Source organism: Kogia breviceps, chromosome 4 (genome assembly GCF_026419965.1).
Source record: "Kogia breviceps isolate mKogBre1 chromosome 4, mKogBre1 haplotype 1, whole genome shotgun sequence".
In the NCBI taxonomy this organism is placed as follows: domain Eukaryota; kingdom Metazoa; phylum Chordata; class Mammalia; order Artiodactyla; family Physeteridae; genus Kogia; species Kogia breviceps.
In genome coordinates, this window is record NC_081313.1 from 175,905,447 (window position 1) to 175,925,053 (window position 19,607).

The 19,607-nt window shown below is 51.9% G+C and overlaps 1 protein-coding gene across 2 annotated transcripts in view; it reads left to right on the forward strand.

Moving 5' to 3' along the window:
* The window catches only part of OLFM2 (olfactomedin 2), a 63,517-nt gene extending 45,810 nt beyond the window's left edge, over positions 1-17,707 (forward strand). For both annotated transcript variants that reach the window (XM_059059827.2, XM_059059825.2), the window contains exons 2-6: positions 12,255-12,404; positions 14,190-14,336; positions 14,585-14,804; positions 15,140-15,246; positions 16,559-17,707. In XM_059059827.2, coding sequence (XP_058915810.1) covers positions 12,255-12,404; positions 14,190-14,336; positions 14,585-14,804; positions 15,140-15,246; positions 16,559-17,236 — 1,302 coding nt within the window. In that variant the 3' untranslated portion in view covers positions 17,237-17,707. The remainder of the gene's footprint in view (positions 1-12,254; positions 12,405-14,189; positions 14,337-14,584; positions 14,805-15,139; positions 15,247-16,558) is intronic.
* Positions 17,708-19,607: the final 1,900 nt, after the last annotated feature.

The window sequence follows — 19,607 nt, forward strand, 5'->3', positions numbered from 1 at the left end:
TTATTTTAAAAAAGTTAGCAGGGGACATGGAACAGTTCTAGAACAGTGCTGGTTCCATGAGTTGATATAAAAGCTCCCACTGACTGTGCAGTCACAATGTACCAGGCACTGTGACTGACTCTTGACATGTACCAATTCATCATTTTCACAAGAACCCTATGAAGCCTGGCCGTTATTATCCCAACTTTTAGATGAGAAAACGGAGAGGTTAAGAAAGGCACAGAGGGGTTAAGCTACTTGCCCAAGGTCACACAGGAAGGAGTAGATCAGGATTTGGACTGAAGCAGCCTGTGTGATAAGATCTACAGCTGGCTGTTCATACACAGTATTTACTGAGCAGTTACTATACCCTTCAGAGGCTGACTAGAGGAACAACTCTTCTAGGGCTTTCGGGGATTTTAGTTTAGGGGATCGGTTACAAAGATGATGGAAGAGATGAAAAACTAAACAGAGATGGAAACGAAAACCAGTGATTAGCAACAGCTGAGAGCATTTATTCCCCTAGGATGGGTGTATGTTGGGGGGGGGGTGGTGTTGGATAGAAGAGGTGGTATAAACAGAGCCCAGGACTGGGATTACCAGTGGAAGCTGAAGCCACGGAACCTTGCTGGAGCACAGGAGGCAGAGAAAGCAGGGAAATACCTCTGCTTCTCCCCTTGTCCTGCCCTCATACCCTCCATGAATGCCTCCCGTTGGCTGAACCTTTCTGAAAGCAAAGGAGTGTGAGACATGTAGTTCCCGACCATATAGAGCAGAGCAGAAGGAAAAGATGAAAATTCAGCCATCAGGCAGCTTACACTTAAGTGTGTGTGTGCATGGGGGGACTAGGCCGGAAGGGGAAGGGATGGTTTTGGTCCCCATTTTACAGATGAAAGAGGCAAAGTGATCTGCTTAGAAACTCACAAAGAGGAAGTGGCAGATCCAGAATTTGACATGTATTATGGGTTCAACCTCGTAGGGTCCTTCTGAGGATTGGTGAGAAATGAGCTGCAAAGCCCTTAGAATAGAGCCTGGCTTACAGGATATGCTCCATAAATGTTAGTTGTTATTGACGAGGAGGAGGATAAGAATAATTATTATTTCAACTACTGTCGTTTTAATGATGCTAAAGGACCTTCCTTTGCATAGAACTGCTGTATCCCACTGTCACAGGACTCTGTGTGTGTATGGGTGTGTGTGTGACCGGGTGGGGATGGGGACCCTTTAAGGGACGGGTCCATCCTGGAACCAGAACACCCCACTCTGCTGAGACCTGAGCAGATTTTCCCCACGTGAAGGAGGAGAGGGAGAGTGTCCTAAGCAAAGAACACAGCACGGACAAAGATTTAGAGGCACAAAGGGGAACTGAAACAGCTGTATGTAGGTGAAAACAAGTAAACGGTGAGGCTGAGAATTCAGCTGTACCCAAGTGGGCAGGACTGCTGAGTGCGTCCAGGTGGCATTGGGCTTTATACTGAGGGTACTGGGGGCCATGAAGGGTCCAATGTGGGGGGTGACACTTTGTAAATTTATTTATTTTTGGCTGCTTTGGTTCTTCGTTGCTGTGCGCTGCTTTCTCTAGTTGCGGCGAGCGGGGGCTACTCTTCGTTGCGGTGCGCGGGCTTCTCATTGCGGTGGCTTCTCTTGTTGCGGAGCACGGGCCCTAGGCACCCGGGCTTCAGTAGTTGCAGTGTGTGAGCTCAGTAGTTGTGGCGCACAGGCTTAGTTGCTCCGCGGCATGAGGGATCTTCCCGGACCAGGGCTCGAACCCGTGTCCCCTACAATGGCAGGCGGATTCTTAACCACTGCGCCACCGGGGAAGCCCGGGGGTGACACTTTGAAAGGTGGCTCTGGCTTCTCTGGGGAGAATGGATCAGTGGATGCAAGGCTTGAAGCCAAGCTTCCATGGAGAGAGAAAGAGTCTTCTCCCATGAGCATAGCGTCTAAGAGTGAGGACTTGAGAGTCTCACAGGCTGGGGTCCAAATTCCAGCTCAGACACTTGCTCTGTGAGTTTGGACAACTAACTTTCCTCTCTCTGCCTCAGTTTTTCCATCCGTAAAATGGAGCTGATGTTAGTACGTACCTCATTGGGGGAGGGAGGCTACAGGGATTTAAAATTTGTAAAGCAGCTTAGAAGAGCATCTTAGTTCATTCAGGCTGCTATAACAAAAATACTGTAGACGGGGTGGCTTAAACAACAAAATTTATTTCTCACAGTTCTGGAGGCTGGGAAGTCCAAGATCAAGGTGCTGGCAGATTCAGTGCCCGGTGAGAACCAGCTTCCTTGTTCATAGACGATGTCTTTTTGCTGTATTCTCACGTGGCAGAAGGGTTCAGGGAGCTCCCTGGGGTGTCTTATAAGGGCACTGATCGGACTCCCAAAGACCCCACCCCAAAATACCATCACATTGGGGGTTACTTTTCAACATATGAATTCTAGGGAGACAGAAACAGTCTATAGCAAAGAGCACTCTACAAGTGTTAAAAAAAAAAAAAAAAAAAAAACGAGTAGGAGAGGCTTCTCATGGCTTTTAATCTCATCTCTCTGCTGAGAGCACCCAAATATGTATCTCTAGCCAAACCCTCTCTCCTCCCCTCCCCAGCTACCTACTTGATATTTCCACTTGGAGGTGGTCACAAGCAGCGTAAATGGAACATGCCTTCAGGCTGGACTCTTGATTTTCATCTCCCCCTCTAATTTTCCTCCCCTCCCCACTCCACATGGGCTCCTCCTCCAGCCTTTTTCAGCTCAGTAAATGGTACCCCCCCATCCATGCACTCCATTGCTTGGGCCCCAAAAGTTGGATTCATCCTCAACTCCCCTCTTTCCCTTCCACCCCACATCTAGGCCCTCAAATCCTGTGGGCTCTGCCTTGATATTTATTTATTTATTTAGCTGTGCCACGAGGCACATGGGATCTTAGTTCCCCAACCAAGGATCAAACCTGTGCCCCCTGCAGTGGCAGCGTGGAGTCTTCATCACTGGACCACCAGGGAAGTCCCGGGCTCTGCCTTTAAAACATAGGAATCTACCCATTTGCTGTCCCCATTCCTGGTGCAAGCCCTCATCATGGCTCACCTGGATGACTGTGGGCGTGAACAGCATGTTCAAAGGTCCTGGGGTGATAAAGAGCTCAGGAGTCACTGGGAACCTGAATGTAGGCTGGTGAGATTCAGGAGACTGGAGTGAGGGTTTGCTTCTTCCCTGAGGGGTCTCCTCAAATGGGGTGTTACTGAGTGCTGGGGATGGGGAGGAACTTGCCCTTTCTCAAAGCAAACTGGTCTGACGACTGGAGTGGCCCTCGTGTTGTAGCCTGGATGCAGACCTCTGTCCATGAACCCTACCATTAGGGCCGTCTACGGTCATCCACGGTGTTTCTGACAGTCTGGGCCACACTGCAAGGGAATGGACTGCGTTTGTAAATTCTCGCACGAGGCAAGCCTTCTCCAGGGAGAAGGACCCCAGGGAGGGCAATCAGTCAAACCCAGAGACCTGTGTCTCTTCCCACCTTTCCTAAGGAAGTCGAATATTTCATTCATTTGGGTCCACGTTGGCACTGTAATGGCAGAGCCTAAAACATCCGGGAATGTATGTCTGGACCGGGGCCCAAGGGGTAATGGGGGTCTTCTGCCATGGCTTGGCTGGCTTCAGAGGGTGAGAGGTGGTGTGTGCCAGCCTCAATAGCCTCTCAGGGCAAGATGGGTCATGTGCACTGGAAGGGAACGAATGAGTAAATGAATCGGGAATTCCCTGGCGGTCCAGTGGTTGGGACTCACGAGGGCTTGGGTTCAATCCCTGGTGGGGCAACTAGGATCCTGCAAGCCGCAGGGCGTGGCCAAAAAAAAAAGAATGCATGAATGAATGAACTCACAGTCGCCCCCCTCATCCCATCCCAGCCCCTCCCCCGGCCACGGACTCTCACAGGCCAAGCCCCAGCTGCTCACACCGGGGGAGGCTCTGGTTCTCCATCTCAGCACCGGTGAGCTGATATCTTCTTTAAAGCCTGTCAAGCTTATCACTCAGCAGGGATTTGCCCAATACCGCTCGGTCTGACAGGAGCAGCCTGCTATTATCCCAAGCCCTCCAAGGGGACTCAGGCCCCATCACAGCTGAGACGTGGCAGACAGGTACGTCCCTAATTATTCATCACGGCCTTTCTGTCGTGCCTGCAGTCAGAGGGAAGCCGCCCGCCGCCTCTGTGCCTGACTCAGATGATCTGCAACTTGATCTCAGACAGTCCCTCCCTGGGAGAGACCGATTTGGCGGTGGAGGGGAGATGCATGGTGAATCCGTGATGGGCTGTTGGCCCATCGGCATCTAATTATTCAACAAACATTCATCGTGCCAGGCCTGGGGGATTCAGCAATGAGCAAAGCAGACAGAACTCCCCTTCCCCATTCTCTCTCCCATCCGGGGGGGGGCGGAGGCGGCAGGCTTGGAGCCAGTGGTCACACCCAAGAGGTCTCAGTGGCCGTTGCGATCAGGGCGATCAGGGCTTGAAGGAGAACAAGGGAGGTGCGGCATGGTGGTGTAGACTTTGGAGCCATGTGGCCCGTGTTCAAATCCCAGCTCCACCACTTACAGACTGTGAAGCTCTGGGCAAGAGATGTGAGCCCTCTCTCCCCTAGTTTTCTTCACCTCTCAAAGGTGGATAATGACAGTGCCTGCCTCCTAGTGCCGTGGTGAGAACTCCGTCAGTTAAAGCATGCAAAGTGCTTAGAACAAGGCTTGACGTACGGTAAGAAATACAAGTATCAGGGGGGGAAAAAAGCACAGGATGCCTTGAGAAGTGGGTAACACGGGCAAGGGACAGTGGAGGCTGCTTTTGGAAGAGACGTTTATGCTTGGGCCCTAGAAATGGGGAAGAGTTAGCCCAGCCATGAGATGGGGCAAGAGTTTTGATGGCAAAGGGACCAGCCAGTGCAAAGACCCGAAGGTGGGAAAAAGCATGGCGTGTTCAACGAAGAGGAGGATGCCTAGAGGATGGGCCGCAGAGAACACGGCCGTGTGAGCCTTGGGGTTTCGTTGTTGGTTTTTGTTGCTGTTGGTTTTTGTTTTGTTTTGTTTTGGCTGGACCGCGTGGCACGTGGGATCTTGGTTCCCCTACGGCACTGAACCCGCGCCCCCTGCCGTGGAAGTGCGGAGTCTTAGCCACTGGACCGCAAGAGAAGTCCCATGAGCTTTGCTGGTTCCCTGTTACACTGAAACAGGACTCCCCTCCACCAAATTGCATCAGGGAGATGTAACTAGGACCAGAAAGTGAACTGGCCGAGTCACGAGGCGAGTAGGATGGAGTAGTGTCTCTGTCTGTCTTTGGTAGGACTCGACACCCTGTCTCTCCCTGTCTCTCTTTCTCTCTCACTGCCGTCCAGCTATGACTTCTCATCATCTTGCATTCTCAGCCCCAAATCCGATGGACTTTCACCCATTCTTCCAGATCATCTCAGTTCAGTGCCCGCATCAAATTCAAACCATTCGGACTTCAGGAAGTTACCAAATTGGCTTTAGAGCATCACGAGGGTTATAATAATAACAATAGCAAACGCTTCTGTAGCACTTACTACATGCTGATGACTGTTCGCATTGCTCACAAGTATAGTATTTTTTTTTTTTTTTTGGCCCCGCCATGCGGCACGCAGGATCTTAATTCCCCACCCAGGGATTGAACCCGTGCCCCCTGCATGGGGAACGTGGAATCTTAACCACCTGACCACCAGGGAAGTCCCCTCTCACGTGTGTAGTATTGACTCATTCAAGCCTCCCAGCAGCGCTGTGAGGTGGGTACAAATTATCGTGTCCAATTTACAGGTGAGCACAAGGAGGCCCAGGGAGGTTAAACAACTCACACAGCAAGTAAGTGGCCAAGCCGGGCCATCAACCCAGGCAGCCTGACCCTCAGACCCTGCTCTTAACCACATGCCTCTCCTCTACCAGCTGAGGAGGAAGAAGGAACATCCAGAAGAAACGAGTCATTTCCATTGTAAGGGTGTTGTCTGGAAAGATGCTGGTGACATCACACGGACTCCTTTTTGGGAGGACCGTGGGAGAGATCCTTGCCTGTTCTTGGTACTAAAAATAGTTAAGTTTTCTCCTGAGCATCTGGTGTGTTTTTGTTTCGGGACACTGGGAGCCGCATAAATGACCAGCTTTCCCTTTTTGAGTTGGCTGCTGAGGAGCTTGAAGCCAAATTTATGGCCTAACCATATGCTGGTTGTTCAGGTTTTTAAGGGATGGGTTTTTCTTAGCCTCACTTCTGGCTCTGTCCCCACTTTTTCTCTCTCTTCCTTACCAAAAAAAAACAAAAAAACAAAAAAAACAATACAACCCACAAAACTTTAAACGGACTGAAAAAAAACTTCACAAGAACAATACGTGTTTATTGGAGGAAACTTAGAAGGTAAATTTGAAGATGGGGATAAAAATCCCTGCTAGTCCCCGATTTTAATGGCTGAATAGTATTACCCCCTGTAGAGTTTGAAAATCAATGCCCCTACTGGCAAACGACTGGAGGGGAAAAAAATTCCAGTTGTCCAATTTTAGACAGCACTTTAATGAGCATTCTTGTAGCAATTGAGTGCTTGTCACATGATTTCCCTGGGCTAAATTCTTAGACTCAGATTGGCTGGGTTAAATACAAATGCAGAAACCTTAAAGAAACCTTAAGGCCTTGGCTCTGGATTGGCAGACCACCCTCCAGATATATCTAATTCCTGCTCTCCTATTTAATTGGAACTATCGTGTGGTGTTTTTTTGTTGGTTTTGTTGGGTTTTTTTGCAATACGCGGGCCTCTCACTGCTGTGGCCTCTCCCGCTGCAGAGCACAGGCTCCGGACGCGCAGGCTCAGCGGCCATGGCTCACGGGCCCAGCCGCTCCGCGGCACGTGGGATCCTCCCGGACCGGGGCACGAACCCCCGTCCCCTGCATCGGCAGGCGGACCCTCAACCACTGCGCCACCAGGGAAGCCCTATCGTGTGGTATTTTACATATCCCTGTAAACCACTTGCAGTCCTCTCTGGAACAAGGCAGCCAACAAATAAATATACGAGCCCCAAGCCACTTCTGCTTCCTGATTAAATTATCCAGCCTCAAACGCAATAACATCCTTGACTTATTAAGAGGCAGCTGCTTGCTCTATTCCTGTTTGCTAATCCCCAATAGCCAGTGCTCAATGGTTGGCTGCCCCTGGGATCCTGTAGCAATCCCTTGGACCCCGGAAGAACCAAGAATTGTTTTTCTTTTTTTTTTTTTGTGGCCTCTCCCATTGCAGAGCGCAGGCTCCGGACGCGCAGGCTCAGCGGCCATGGCTCACGGGCCCAGCCGCTCTGCGGCATGTGGGATCTTCCCGGACCAGGGCACGAACCCATGTCCCCTGCATCGGCAGGCGGACTCTCAACCACTGCGCCACCAGGGAAGCCCTAAGAATTGTTTTTTGAACCAAGACGTAGGTGACGGAGCCGTAGGCTGAACTGATGATCCCGGACGCGAGAGCTAGAAAAACTTTTCCTGCGTGTCTTGTACTCAGTCAATCCTGGACCTGTTACAGAGACTGCTGCTTAATCGGGGCAGCAGCCTGGGTGAAAACATTTGAAAAATCCCAGCCACTATGGAGACCAGCATGGAGGTTCCTTAAAAAACTAAAAATAGAGCTACCATACGACCCAGCAATCCCACTACTGGGCATATACCCTGAGAAAACCATAATTCAAAAAGAGTAATGTACCACAATGTTCATTGCAGCTCTATTTACGATAGCCAGGACATGGAAGCAACCTAAGTGTCCATCGACAGATGAATGGATAAAGAAGATGTGGCACATATATGCAATGGAATATCACTCAGCCATAAAAAGAAACGAAATTGAGTTATTTGTAGTGAGGTGGATGGACCTAGAGTCTGTCATGCAGAGTGAAGTAAGTCAGAAAGAGAAAAACAAATACCGTATGCTAACACATATATATGGAACCTAAGAAAAAAGAATGGTCATGAAGAACCTAGGGGCAAGACGGGAATAAAGACACTGACCTACTAGAGAATGGACTTGAGGACACGGGGAGGGGGCACGGTAAGCTGGGACAAAGTGAGAGAGTGGCAGGGACATATATACATGTGAGGTGAGACAGGCCACCGGATCAGAAGTGTCTGTACCGGAAGAGCCCCGCGGCTCTCACACCTGCTGTTATAAACATTTCCCTTAGTTATTGGCGTTCTCTATCCCTAGGACTGTGACCTCTGAGAATTTGTGACTTTGGTTTGAAGCTAAACCCAGTCTGGTAGAGCTGGCCTTTGGACTGTCAAACACGGAGCCTTCCAGCACATTCCAATGGGTTCCCAAGGACATGAATTGACTGTGTATTTGAACTTGAACCCGATGGACAAAACTCAGGCTCTTTGCCGTGCTTAGATTTGGCAGCGAAACCCCGAGCATTTAATTACGCTGCTGCAGAGAACACTCCGGTGAGGTGCGTCCAACGCAGACAATTATTTTAGGAAAGCCGTGGAGGCCTTCTCTCTGCGCCACTTAAATCTTGCTTCTCTTTTACAATTCAATATTTCGTGTGTTGAGAGAAAATGGCTTGTTTGCTTCAAAGGACACGCTACAGAATGTAGGAAGGGGATGTTAATTATGTTGAACCGGGCTGCTTTGTCTCTGCACAAATGAGAATCTTCGGGGGGGGGTTCTATCCAAATTGCTTGAGGATCAGAGCCAGGGGAGCACAGATGGAGATGTTTGGACTCAAGTTCATGGTTTTGTTTTTTTTTGTTTTTGTTTTTTAAGAACTGTATTTGTCATAAAAAAAGGTGAAGCTAGTTCTGCATTCTCCTAGAACCAAAGGGGAAGGCATTCCTGAATCACTTTTCTTCCTTTTTTTAAAAAAATTTTATCTTATACTGGAGTATAGTTGATTTACAATGTAGTGTTAGTTTCAGGTGCACAGCAAAGTGATTCAGTTATACATATACATATATCTATTCTTTTTCAGATTCTTTTCCCATACAGGTTATTACAGAATACCGAATAGAGTTCCCTGTGCTATACAGTCAGATCTTATTGATTATCTATTTTATATAGAGTAGTATGTTTATGTTAATCCCAACCTCCTAGTTTATCCCTCCCCCTCTGGGTCACCCTTTTTGTCTTAGGCCATCCTTCTCGGTTTTGGTCAGGCTTCTTCAGGAGCAGAGCTGGATGAGAGGAGTTGAGCGCAAATACTTAGCTGGGAGGTGATCCCAGGAGGAACCAGTGGCGAAAGGGAGATGGGAAGTGACGGAAACCCAGGCAGGGCAGCCTAATGGTGCCACTGTAGGCACCTGGAGCACAGATCCCCATGGGATCCTCTGGGAAACTGCAGGCAGCAGGCACCCCACAGTTCTCCCACTGGAGAGGCGAGAGGGCTGGTATTTATCACGAACTCCGTGGGGACTTCCGGGTGGGAGGTGCTTCTGCCTGCCCAGTTCAAAGGCGGGGTGGGCTCCGGCCACCCGAGGAAGCCCTTGGCAGTGGGGGATCCTGGGCGCCCTGCAGTAAGGCTGGAGTGTGGGCTCCTCCCGCACCATGCCTGAGTGCAAGGGAGCCTGGGAAGGTGGGTGACTTCATTCCTCCGCCGGGGAAACATGGACTTGTAAAGGAGGGGTTCCCTCAACCTCCGACGTGTGTACATAAGGCTCAAAGAATGACTGATTACAATAGCTTCAGATGGCACCTATGAATGGTTTTTTTTTCCTTATAAATTAGCGGAGGCGTCAGGCTCATGTGTACAGTGATATCACTTGCTCACATTCCAATAAGCTTAAAAAAAAAGTCTTTATTGAGTGGGAGAGAAAAAGGTGGGCCAACAGCTGGAGTCTCTGGGATTGCTCATAACTCACAGCCTGGCTTATCTCGGCTACAGCTCATGGGAACAGCCTCTGCAGGGTGATAAGTAGCAGCTGTGCAAATGATCCATGATGGTGAAACTTTGTTTCTCTGTAAAACACTTGGGGTTTTATCAGACTTTCTTCTCTGTCTTAGGAGTGCATTCTGGATAGGACCAGCATCTTCTACTTCCCATCTTCTCGGTTTCCACCCATCATCGCTTGCCTGGACACTTGCAGTCACCTCTGCCCTGGTTTCCCACCCTTGCCACCTCACACCCACAGCCTGTTCCCCCCACAGCAGCCAGGGGGCGCTTGTGAACACCCGAGTCAGGTCCTGTCCATCCTCTGCACAGAACCCTCCTTGGCTCCTACCTCACTCAGAGCAAAAATCAGTGTCCTCCCCATGGTCCACAAGGCCCTGCACATGCTGTCCTGTCCCATCCCTGTCCTCATCTCCCCCACCCCCGCACAACCTCTCCCTCGGTGACTCTGTTCTAGCCGCACTAGCCTCCTCCATGTTTCCCAAACATACCAGGCATGGTCCGGCCTCAGGGACTTTGCACTTGCTGTTCTCTCTGCCTGGAACATCTTTCCCCAGATATCCTCATGGCTCCTCCCTCACCTCTTTCAGGTCTTTACTCAAATGACACCTTCTCAGTAAGCCCTTCCCAGGGCCCCTAAAATTGCAATCTCTAACCACCCCCCAACCCTAGCATCCTCCATCATTTCTTCCCTGCTTTACTTCTCTCTATGGCACTCATCACCCTTTAAATACTTGGTGTTAACTTATTTGTTTATTTCTGTTGCTCTCCACTTTAATGTAACTCCTAGATGAGCTTTTGTGTTTGTGTTTTGTTTACTATGTTTTCAATATCCAGAACAGAGCCTGACACACAGTAGGAGCTTAACAAATATTTGTTGAACAAATGAGACCACCATGCCCTGATTAAAAACAAAAGGACTGGGACTTGTGACTGACTCCAGTACGTGCTGGGGAAGCGCAAGGGGGCCTGATCTGGGGGCCCAACACGTTCCATCCAGTGAGGATTCAATGTTTTTTGAACAATGTTCCTCCAATCCCTCCAGATATTGGTCAGAATTTGTGTGTCAAAAGTGTCCCTTCCTCTCTCCCCTTCTCCTGGCTCACTCATCCCTCAAGTTCAACTTACATGTCCCTCCCCTGGGGCACCTCCTCTGAGACCCTTAGCCTGGGAGGGTCTGTTACTCTCTGCACTTTCTTTGTAGCATTCACTGCAGCATATAGTTCTAAAAGTAATGGCAGGATTCCATAATTCACGTCTGTCTCCTCCACATCCATGGGCAGCAATCGATATTCTTTCTTCGTCTCTCTCTTCCTAGTCCCTATCCCAGGCCCATGCCTGGCACAGAATAGGCACTCACTAGATATTTTCTAATAATTTTGGAAAAACATGGCTCTGGTGAACATGAGCCATAGGACACACGCCTCCCTTAAAAACTTGAACAACCAGCATCAGTTCCCTGATGAACGTGAGCATGTCAAAGGTTCTGATAAGTCCTGCATTAAAGAAACTCTTTTCAGGAATTCCCTGGCGGTCCAGTGGTTGGGGCTCTGTGCTTTCACTGCTGAGGGCCCGGATTTGATCCCTGATTGGGGAACTAAGAGCCCTCAAGCCACGCAGCGTGGCCAAAAAAGAAAGAAAGAGACTCATTTCACTCAGCAATGCACAAACATATTTGACCTCAGAGTACCCTCTTCCCAGCATGCCTGGTAAGATTCCCAGGGTTCCAAGGAGCCTGGTTTGGGAAGCACAGCCATAATTGATCCCTGAATTCTCTGAGCAGCCTCAACTGACTTGAAGTTTAGTTTAGGAGGAGTCTAAAAGTGACGCCTTCTAGTCAAGGGCTTGGAGGTCTCTGTGAGGAGTCTGTCACCCTTTGGCCATCACCCTGCCTTTTCTCAGGAACAGGGGTTGGGAGAAGGGGGAATGACAATAGTAGAGTTGTGCTTGGTGGCCCCCAAGATCTATCCAGAGCCCATCTGTCACTGTGGGTTGAGAAGCAGAGAGGAAGGTTCAGGTGTGAGGGTCGGTAGGAGTCTGGGTCTACGTTCTAATGGCGGTTATGGAGACGTTGTTGCATGCGTGCTCAAATGCGTTTGAGAGAATGCATTCCCCTCTTTGGAAGGGCTCAAATCCCACAATTCCTTGCCATGCTCCTTCACCCCTCATACCTCAGTCTTATCATCTGTAAAATGGGGCTCCCTGAGGAGGGATTGGGATCACACACGTCTGGCACTTAGTACATGGTCTGGCACATTCCAAGGGTCCAGCAAAAGACGTCTGTCATCTCTCCGGGGCCCCCTTTCTCTCCCAGGAGTGGTGGGGTGATTCCCCCATTGGGTTCCTTCCCACCCTCTGACCCCGACCTCCCCGCAGACCCTCTTCCAAAGCCCAGAGGAAGGCTGGCAGCTGTACACCTCGGCCCAGGCTCCCGACGGAAAATGCATCTGCACGGCCGTGATCCCCGCGCAGAGCACCTGCTCCCGCGATGGCCGGAGCCGGGAGCTGCGGCAGCTGATGGAGAAGGTAAGAACCTTCCAGGTTCCCTTGTGGAAACCTCCCAATTCCCACCCTGCCCTCTGCCCCCATCCAGATCAGCCGGGGCCAGATCTAGCCACGCAGATTATTCAGAACTGGTGGATGGCCTGGCTCCCCTCCAGGTGGATATTTCGGTCAATATCTGTTGAGTGCTTTCTGTGGAGGAGAAGCTGAGCGCTGTATGGGGACAGGGAAGGAGAACCCCAGCGGCAGCATCTGAGTCTTCGGTGCGTGAGCTCTGGCCCCACCACGCACTCAGCCAGACTCACCTGCTGAGAAGGGTCTCACCCTCCATCCCAAGAGACTTACAGAAAGATGCCTTCCCCTTCTGATTGTGGTTGATATAAACTGGTCCCCATTCAATACATCCCCAAGGGTATTTCGGTGCCCTTAAGAGGCCGACTGCTGTCTCTTGCCACTACCCGGCTGAGCTGCCCATTAATTACCTCTGATGTCGGTGTTGAAAGGGACTAGCCACCTCCCACCGCCATCCCGTAGAGGAGGAAGCTGAGGACAGAAGAGACCCTTGTTGGCACTGGAGTCTTCCACCCATTAACTCTGTAGGATCCTGCCCTGCCCGTGACACCGGAACTGCTTTCCCCAACAGTGCGGAATGGCCATGTGGTGTCCCCTGATTGTTGACCGTGACCATAGAAATGTTTTGTGGCGTCCAGGATGGGTATCAGGCTCTTGGCTTTCTGAGAACTTCCAAGTGTCACGTGAACAATGGTTCAGGAAAGTCTGTGTATTTCAATAAGCATCCAGTGTTGCCTCTGAGTTCACCTTGGCCGGGAGGAACTCAACTTAGCCAAGTGGAGGTGGGAGCTAGGGGGCCCTCGGTCTGGATCAGGAGAGGTCAGGGCGAGGGGAAGTTCAGTTCCCTCATTTAGCCTAAAGGTATTTATTGAGCATCTAGTATTTACTGAGCATTCAGCGGTGGACAAGCCAGACACTGGGTCTGCCTCTGAGGATCCCACCTAAAGGAGACAGATGAATAAGAATGTTCCAGGTCGTAGTCATGGCTGGAAAGAAAATAACCACGTAAGGAGGAGAGGGTGAGTGGCTGCTTAAGGCAGGGCGATCAGGGAAGGCCACTCTGAGGAGGTGATGCTGGAGTTGAGACGTGAAGGATGAGGAGGAGCCAGCGGTGAAGACAAAGGGAACGGTGCTCCAGGCAGAGGGGTCACCAAGTGCAAAGGCCCTGAGGAGGGAGGAAGCTTCAAATCTCTGTGAGCGGAGTTGGGCTGGTGGTTGCAGTGGATGAACACGGCGAGCAGGCAGGCAAAGGGGCAGGACCAGCTCGCAGGGCCTGCAGGGGAAGGTGATCCAATCTTCCTTTTGAAAAACTCCCTCTCGGGACTTCCCCGGTGGTCCAGCGGTTAAGACTCCACGCTTCCACTGCGGGGGGCCTGGGTTCGATCCCTGCTCGGGGAACTAAGATCCCACACGCCTTGAAGTGTGGCCAAAAAAAAAAAAAGAAAAAGAAAAAAGAGAAAACTCTGGCTGCTCTGTGGAGGCTTGAGAGTGGAGGCAGGGAGAGCAGGGGGGAGGGGGGAGGTGGTGGTGGTTTGACTAGTAGCCAATGGATGGATTGGGCGTGTCATTGGGAGGTCAGGTTGCCGGTAAGGCTGGGAGGAGAAGGTTGGTTGGGTGTTTGTCTGGCCTCTGGCTCCGCCAGGTCTTGTCTGTGGCATCCCGGGGACGGGGACAGGAGTGTGGCATCCCGGGGACGGGGACAGGAGTGTGGCTCTCCCTAACCCGCCCAGTTCCTAGGTTCAGAACGTCTCCCAATCCATGGAGGTCCTCGAGTTGCGGACGTACCGTGACCTCCAGTACGTGCGAAGCATGGAGACCCTCATGCGGAGCCTGGATGCGAGGCTCCGGGCGGCCGACGGGTCCCTCTCGGCCAAGAGCTTCCAGGTGGGTCCTTCTGGGTTCAGGTCAGAGGTCAAGAGAAGAATTGAGATCGGTGCCCATTCGTTCCCAGAGTGGGGGTCACATCTGGGAAGGACCCAGTGTTGGCTGGGATCTAGGGTCCAGCGTGGGCTGAATGTCAAGGGCCAGATGTGCATCAGAGATAAGGGGTGACGCTGTGGGCTGAAGGTTGGGCTCAGGTCCGGGTCACTGGTCAGGGGTGGGGATCAGCAATGGATCCACCTTGGGAGCAGGAGCTGAAAGGCAGGATGACGGAGCTGTTGCCCCTGAGCTCGGTCCTGGAGCAGTACAAGGCGGACATGAGGACCATTGTGCGCCTGCGGGAGGAGGTGAGGAATCTCTCCGGCAGCCTTGCAGCCATCCAGGAGGAGATGGGCGCCTACGGATACGAGGACCTGCAGCAGCGGGTGATGGCACTGGAGGCCCGGCTCCACGCCTGTGCCCAGAAGCTGGGTATGCCTTGATGCTTGACCTTGACCCCTGGCCTCCACACCCAACCCCCAAACCCCCTGTGTGCCCAGGGCATGGTTTTGACCTCTAACTTCGAAACTTTGACCCTTGACCTCCCTACCCAAGGCCAAAAATAGACCCAGGAGCTGGAAATGCTCCTGACCCTACACTTCCAGTCCCTCACCCCCAACCTAACTCCACCTCGGGACCAGATTTCTGGATCTTTCCTCAGCCCTGTTCCCAGCTCTTCAGTTTGATCACACTCCCTCGTCCTCGCCCTGCCTCCCTTGTGCTCTTTCCATCCTCCACCCTCATTCCCCCCTGTTCCTGCCTCCCAGGCTGTGGGAAGCTGACGGGGGTCAGTAACCCCATCACCATTCGGGCCATGGGGTCCCGCTTCGGCTCCTGGATGACTGACACGATGGCCCCCAGTGCGGATAGCCGGGTGAGTGACTGTGCCCACACCAGGGGGTCAGAACCTATACTGGGGAGGAGACATAGCCCGTGGCTGCCCCTAGGTGCCAAGCGATTCCACATCAATGATTATCTTGTAGGCCGGAGTGTCCTAGGGTCTCCAGGGCCCTTGGACCTCCCCCTGACTGTCTAGCGACCAAGAACTTTCCAGCCCTGTGAATCCATAAGTCAGCTGACCTCCAATGACTGTACAGAGACTAGTGGTTACTAGTACTAATGACCAGCTCCCGCTGACCACTGACCTCAAAGTAACCATCAGTGACCAGTGCCTTCCCAAGGACTAGGACCTACCAGCACCACTCAATGACCTTTAAACTTCCGGTGGCCACCATGGTCACAATCGCCTATCGCCTCTGATCCACAGGAACCATCTGTTAACTGCCTAGTGTCTATCCTAGTGACAGATGTTGGTCACTGGGCAGCCATTGAGCGTCATAGATTAGAGGTAGCAAATAGCCACTGCCCCACTGTGATCACTGGCCCCCCAGGCATCATGGTGGTTCAACCAAGGGGTTAAGAGCTTGGGTTTGGGGGGAATTGCCTGGAGGTCCAGTGGTTAGGATCGGTGCTTCCACTGCTGGGGCATGGGTTCAGTCCCTGGTCGGGGAACTAAGATCCCTCAAGCCACGAAGCATCAAAAAAAAAAAAGAAAAAGAAAAAGAAATCAGACTTGGAGTTCTATCCCGCTTCTACCAATTCTTAGCTGGGAAACTTGGGCAGGTTCCTTAATGTCTCTGAGCCTCAATTTTCCTTATCTTCAAAATGGTTATGATAACATCAGCGTTACAGTTTTTAGGAGGCTTAGCCCAATAACCAGCATGCGTAAGGGCGCTCACAAATGCTAATACCGTGGTGACAGCGCAAGATGTTGACGGAGACAATGCTGATGTTCCTGCTGGTCACCTCGTGGTTACAGGAATTTCCCACGGGCGATGGATTCACGTGACCTCTTACCACCCAAGGGCAGCCTAATGACCACTAGCCATCCCATATCCAATGACCAGTGAGCTCCTAGGCCCAGTGAGTCACCAGGGACTGCAATTTCCCCGATTCTTGGGGATCGAGCACTGTCCTCTGAGCGTCTGAGACCAATAGCACTCCCTGACCAAATGATCCCAGTCACTGGGACGATGCCGGGTCATGAATGGTCACTGGACATCCCATGACTGAGTAATGACCACTTAGTGGCTGTCGATCCCTAACGGCCGTGTGATGGCTGAGTGGCTGCTGGGACCTTTGGGTCATTGGCGGCGGTGCACCAGTGACCAGCGGCTCTCTTGTAGGTCTGGTACATGGATGGCTATTACAAGGGCCGGCGGGTCCTGGAGTTCCGCACTCTGGGAGACTTCATCAAAGGCCAGAACTTTATCCAGCACCTGCTGCCCCAGCCGTGGGCAGGCACGGGCCACGTGGTGTACAACGGCTCCCTGTTCTACAACAAGTACCAGAGCAACGTGGTGGTGAAGTACCACTTCCGCTCGCGTTCTGTGCTGGTGCAGAGGAGCCTCCCTGGGGCCGGCTACAATAACACCTTCCCCTACTCCTGGGGAGGCTTCTCGGACATGGACTTCATGGTGGACGAGAGCGGGCTCTGGGCCGTGTACACCACCAACCAGAACGCGGGCAACATCGTGGTCAGCCGGCTGGACCCGCACAGCCTCGAGGTCGTGCGGTCCTGGGACACCGGCTACCCCAAGCGCAGTGCCGGCGAGGCCTTCATGATCTGTGGCGTGCTCTACGTGACCAACTCCCACCTGGCCGGGGCCAAGGTCTACTTCGCCTACTTCACCAACACGTCCAGCTACGAGTACACAGACGTGCCCTTCCACAACCAGTACTCCCACATCTCCATGCTGGATTACAACCCCCGCGAGCGGGCCCTCTACACCTGGAACAATGGCCACCAGGTGCTCTACAATGTCACCCTCTTCCACGTCATCAGCACCGCCGGGGGCCCCTAGGGGCTGCCGTCGCTCACGCAGCCACACGAGGGCCACGGGAGCCCTTTCTCCTCCGCCTGTGTCCCTCCGAATTTATCTTTCTGTCTCTGTCCTGCCCTCTCTTTCTCTCCCTCTCCCCTCCTGTACTGTTTTTTCTCTCTCCACCTTTGCACCCAGCTTTCATTCCCTGCTTCTGTATTTCTGTCAGTGAGTTCTCTCAGTATTGTCTCTTCTTTATTGAGCTCTGATTTTGATACTTCGCTCTTTTTGTTGAGGCCTCTCTATCTTTTGATCGATCTGACCCTCCAGCTCTCTATCTCTGCCTGTCTCTCCTCCATCCCTCCCTCCCTCTTTGCGTCCCACCCAGTCCTCCTCCTCCTGGCTCCACGTCCCCTCCTCCCGACCCAAGGAGTTGAGTGCATGGATGTTTCTTTTTAAATTTACACTTTTTCTTTCCGGGTTGCTGGAATAAACGGGACCTTTGACATTTGATGCTTCAGCTGCTCTGTGTGTCTGGAAGGGGCAGAAGAGGCAAGGTGGAGGGTGAGCCTGGAGGCCCTTCCCAGCTGGGTCCCCTTGTCCCGGGCCACAAGCTTCGTGAACAGGGACAGGTAAGCCCAGCCTGGGGGGGGTGGGGGTGGGGGGCAATGGCAGGGTGAGCCCTTTGGGAAGACAGGTGAGGATACCCAATCCAAAGCTGTTTCAATTGATCCAAACAACGTGATCCAAATAACCAAGAACTCTATCACAACGCTGAAGACTGGCCTCAAATGAATATTCTTTGTCACTGTTTTGTTTTGTTTTTTTTCACTCACTGATCACACAGGTGCATCACGGACCCATCTGGCAACTTTTTAAATGGGTTTTTAACAATGTGGCTGCTTTTAAGAATATGGGTACGAGAGGGTAGCACACAGAATTTTTCCTTTTTCTTCTCTTTTTTTCTTTGTAACATCAAAATCATTTTGTATGAGTTGCACCTGTTCTGAGTTAGCTGATTAAAAAAAGATAGCAAGTCTTAAAGTGCACGGGGGCCCATCCGTTGGACACACCCACACCCCGTGCCCGGGCTTGGGCAGGGATAGTCCCTGATGTGGGGACCTGCACGGGGACCGCAGCTCCTGGAGGGCAAGGACAGGCAAAGCTAGCAAGTATCAGAGACACGAAGGGAAGGGGTGTGTGAGCGCATGGGGAAGAGACTGAAGTAAGCAAAGGCCAAGTCCTCAGGAACCTCGGCAGTGTGACTGAGGCGGGGTGGGAGGGGGCCATAGAAGGGGAAAAACAAAATGAAGGCTTTCTTTTAGCCAGATCTTTGGTAGCCTGGGTGACAGACTGCAAGGAGATGGGGGAGACAGTCACCGCTGAAGCTGTGCCCGGGAACAAAGGTAGCGCTGACCACTCCCCACCCCCGCGTTCGCCCCAACACACGGCCCCGCCTGAAATCTCCAGCAGAAACATTGTGCAAACAGCCCGCCGGCCCAGACAACACCCCCTGCCGCGCCCGCCTCTGCTGAGGCCACGGAGGCCAAACTGGCTCCTCCGGGAGGAACCCTCCCTCCCCGTCTCCCCGTCTCTAATTAATGGCCTGATTAAATCATCTCCGCTCCGTGCTGGCATCTCCGGAAACTCGGGACACTGGGGCCGCCGTACTGCCGATGAAACCAATGAATAATAAATGCGACTGCCTAATGCACTCATTTAAAACCAATTTTTAAAGAAATCTTCAAGGAAAGCAATTAATTTCCATTTAAATTAACAAGTTCGACATTGAAGAGAATCGATTCCTGGATAAGCACCTTGAGAGGCACTTTGCTCTGTACCCGCTTTTAAAAAACAAACACACAAACAAAAAACAGGCACAGGGCGAGGGCACTTAGAACATCTGCACCCCATTACTCCAATTTGTACTGGGCACCAGACAGATGCCCACAGGCGCCCCTTCTCTTTCACACACACACACACACACACACACACACACACACACACACAGAGGCAGGCCCAGCCCTCCTTATACTTTTGGGTTGGTAGCTTTTGTTCCAACCAAGGTTGGGAAGAAATAATAACCCCCTGCCCCTCGACCCAGGTGAGGGTTGCGTGCCATCTGCACGTGTCCTAGGCTGCCTACTGCTTACCCTGACTTCCCCTTTTGTGGATGTGTCTCTGGCTACATCGGGGAAGCTTTGTAGCCCATCCCGTGGCAGTACCCATGTTACCCCGAGTTGAAGTAACTGGCTCTAGCCCTGCTCTGTGGCCACAGAAGCCTGAGCTGGTGAAAACGGCAAGAGTGGAAACCAGCCCCCTGGGTAGAGCTTGGGCCGGGAGGTGCCATACCAGTGACAAAGACTATACTTTCACCACGCTGAAGGCCTGTGATTTAGGGCCTCACTTCTGG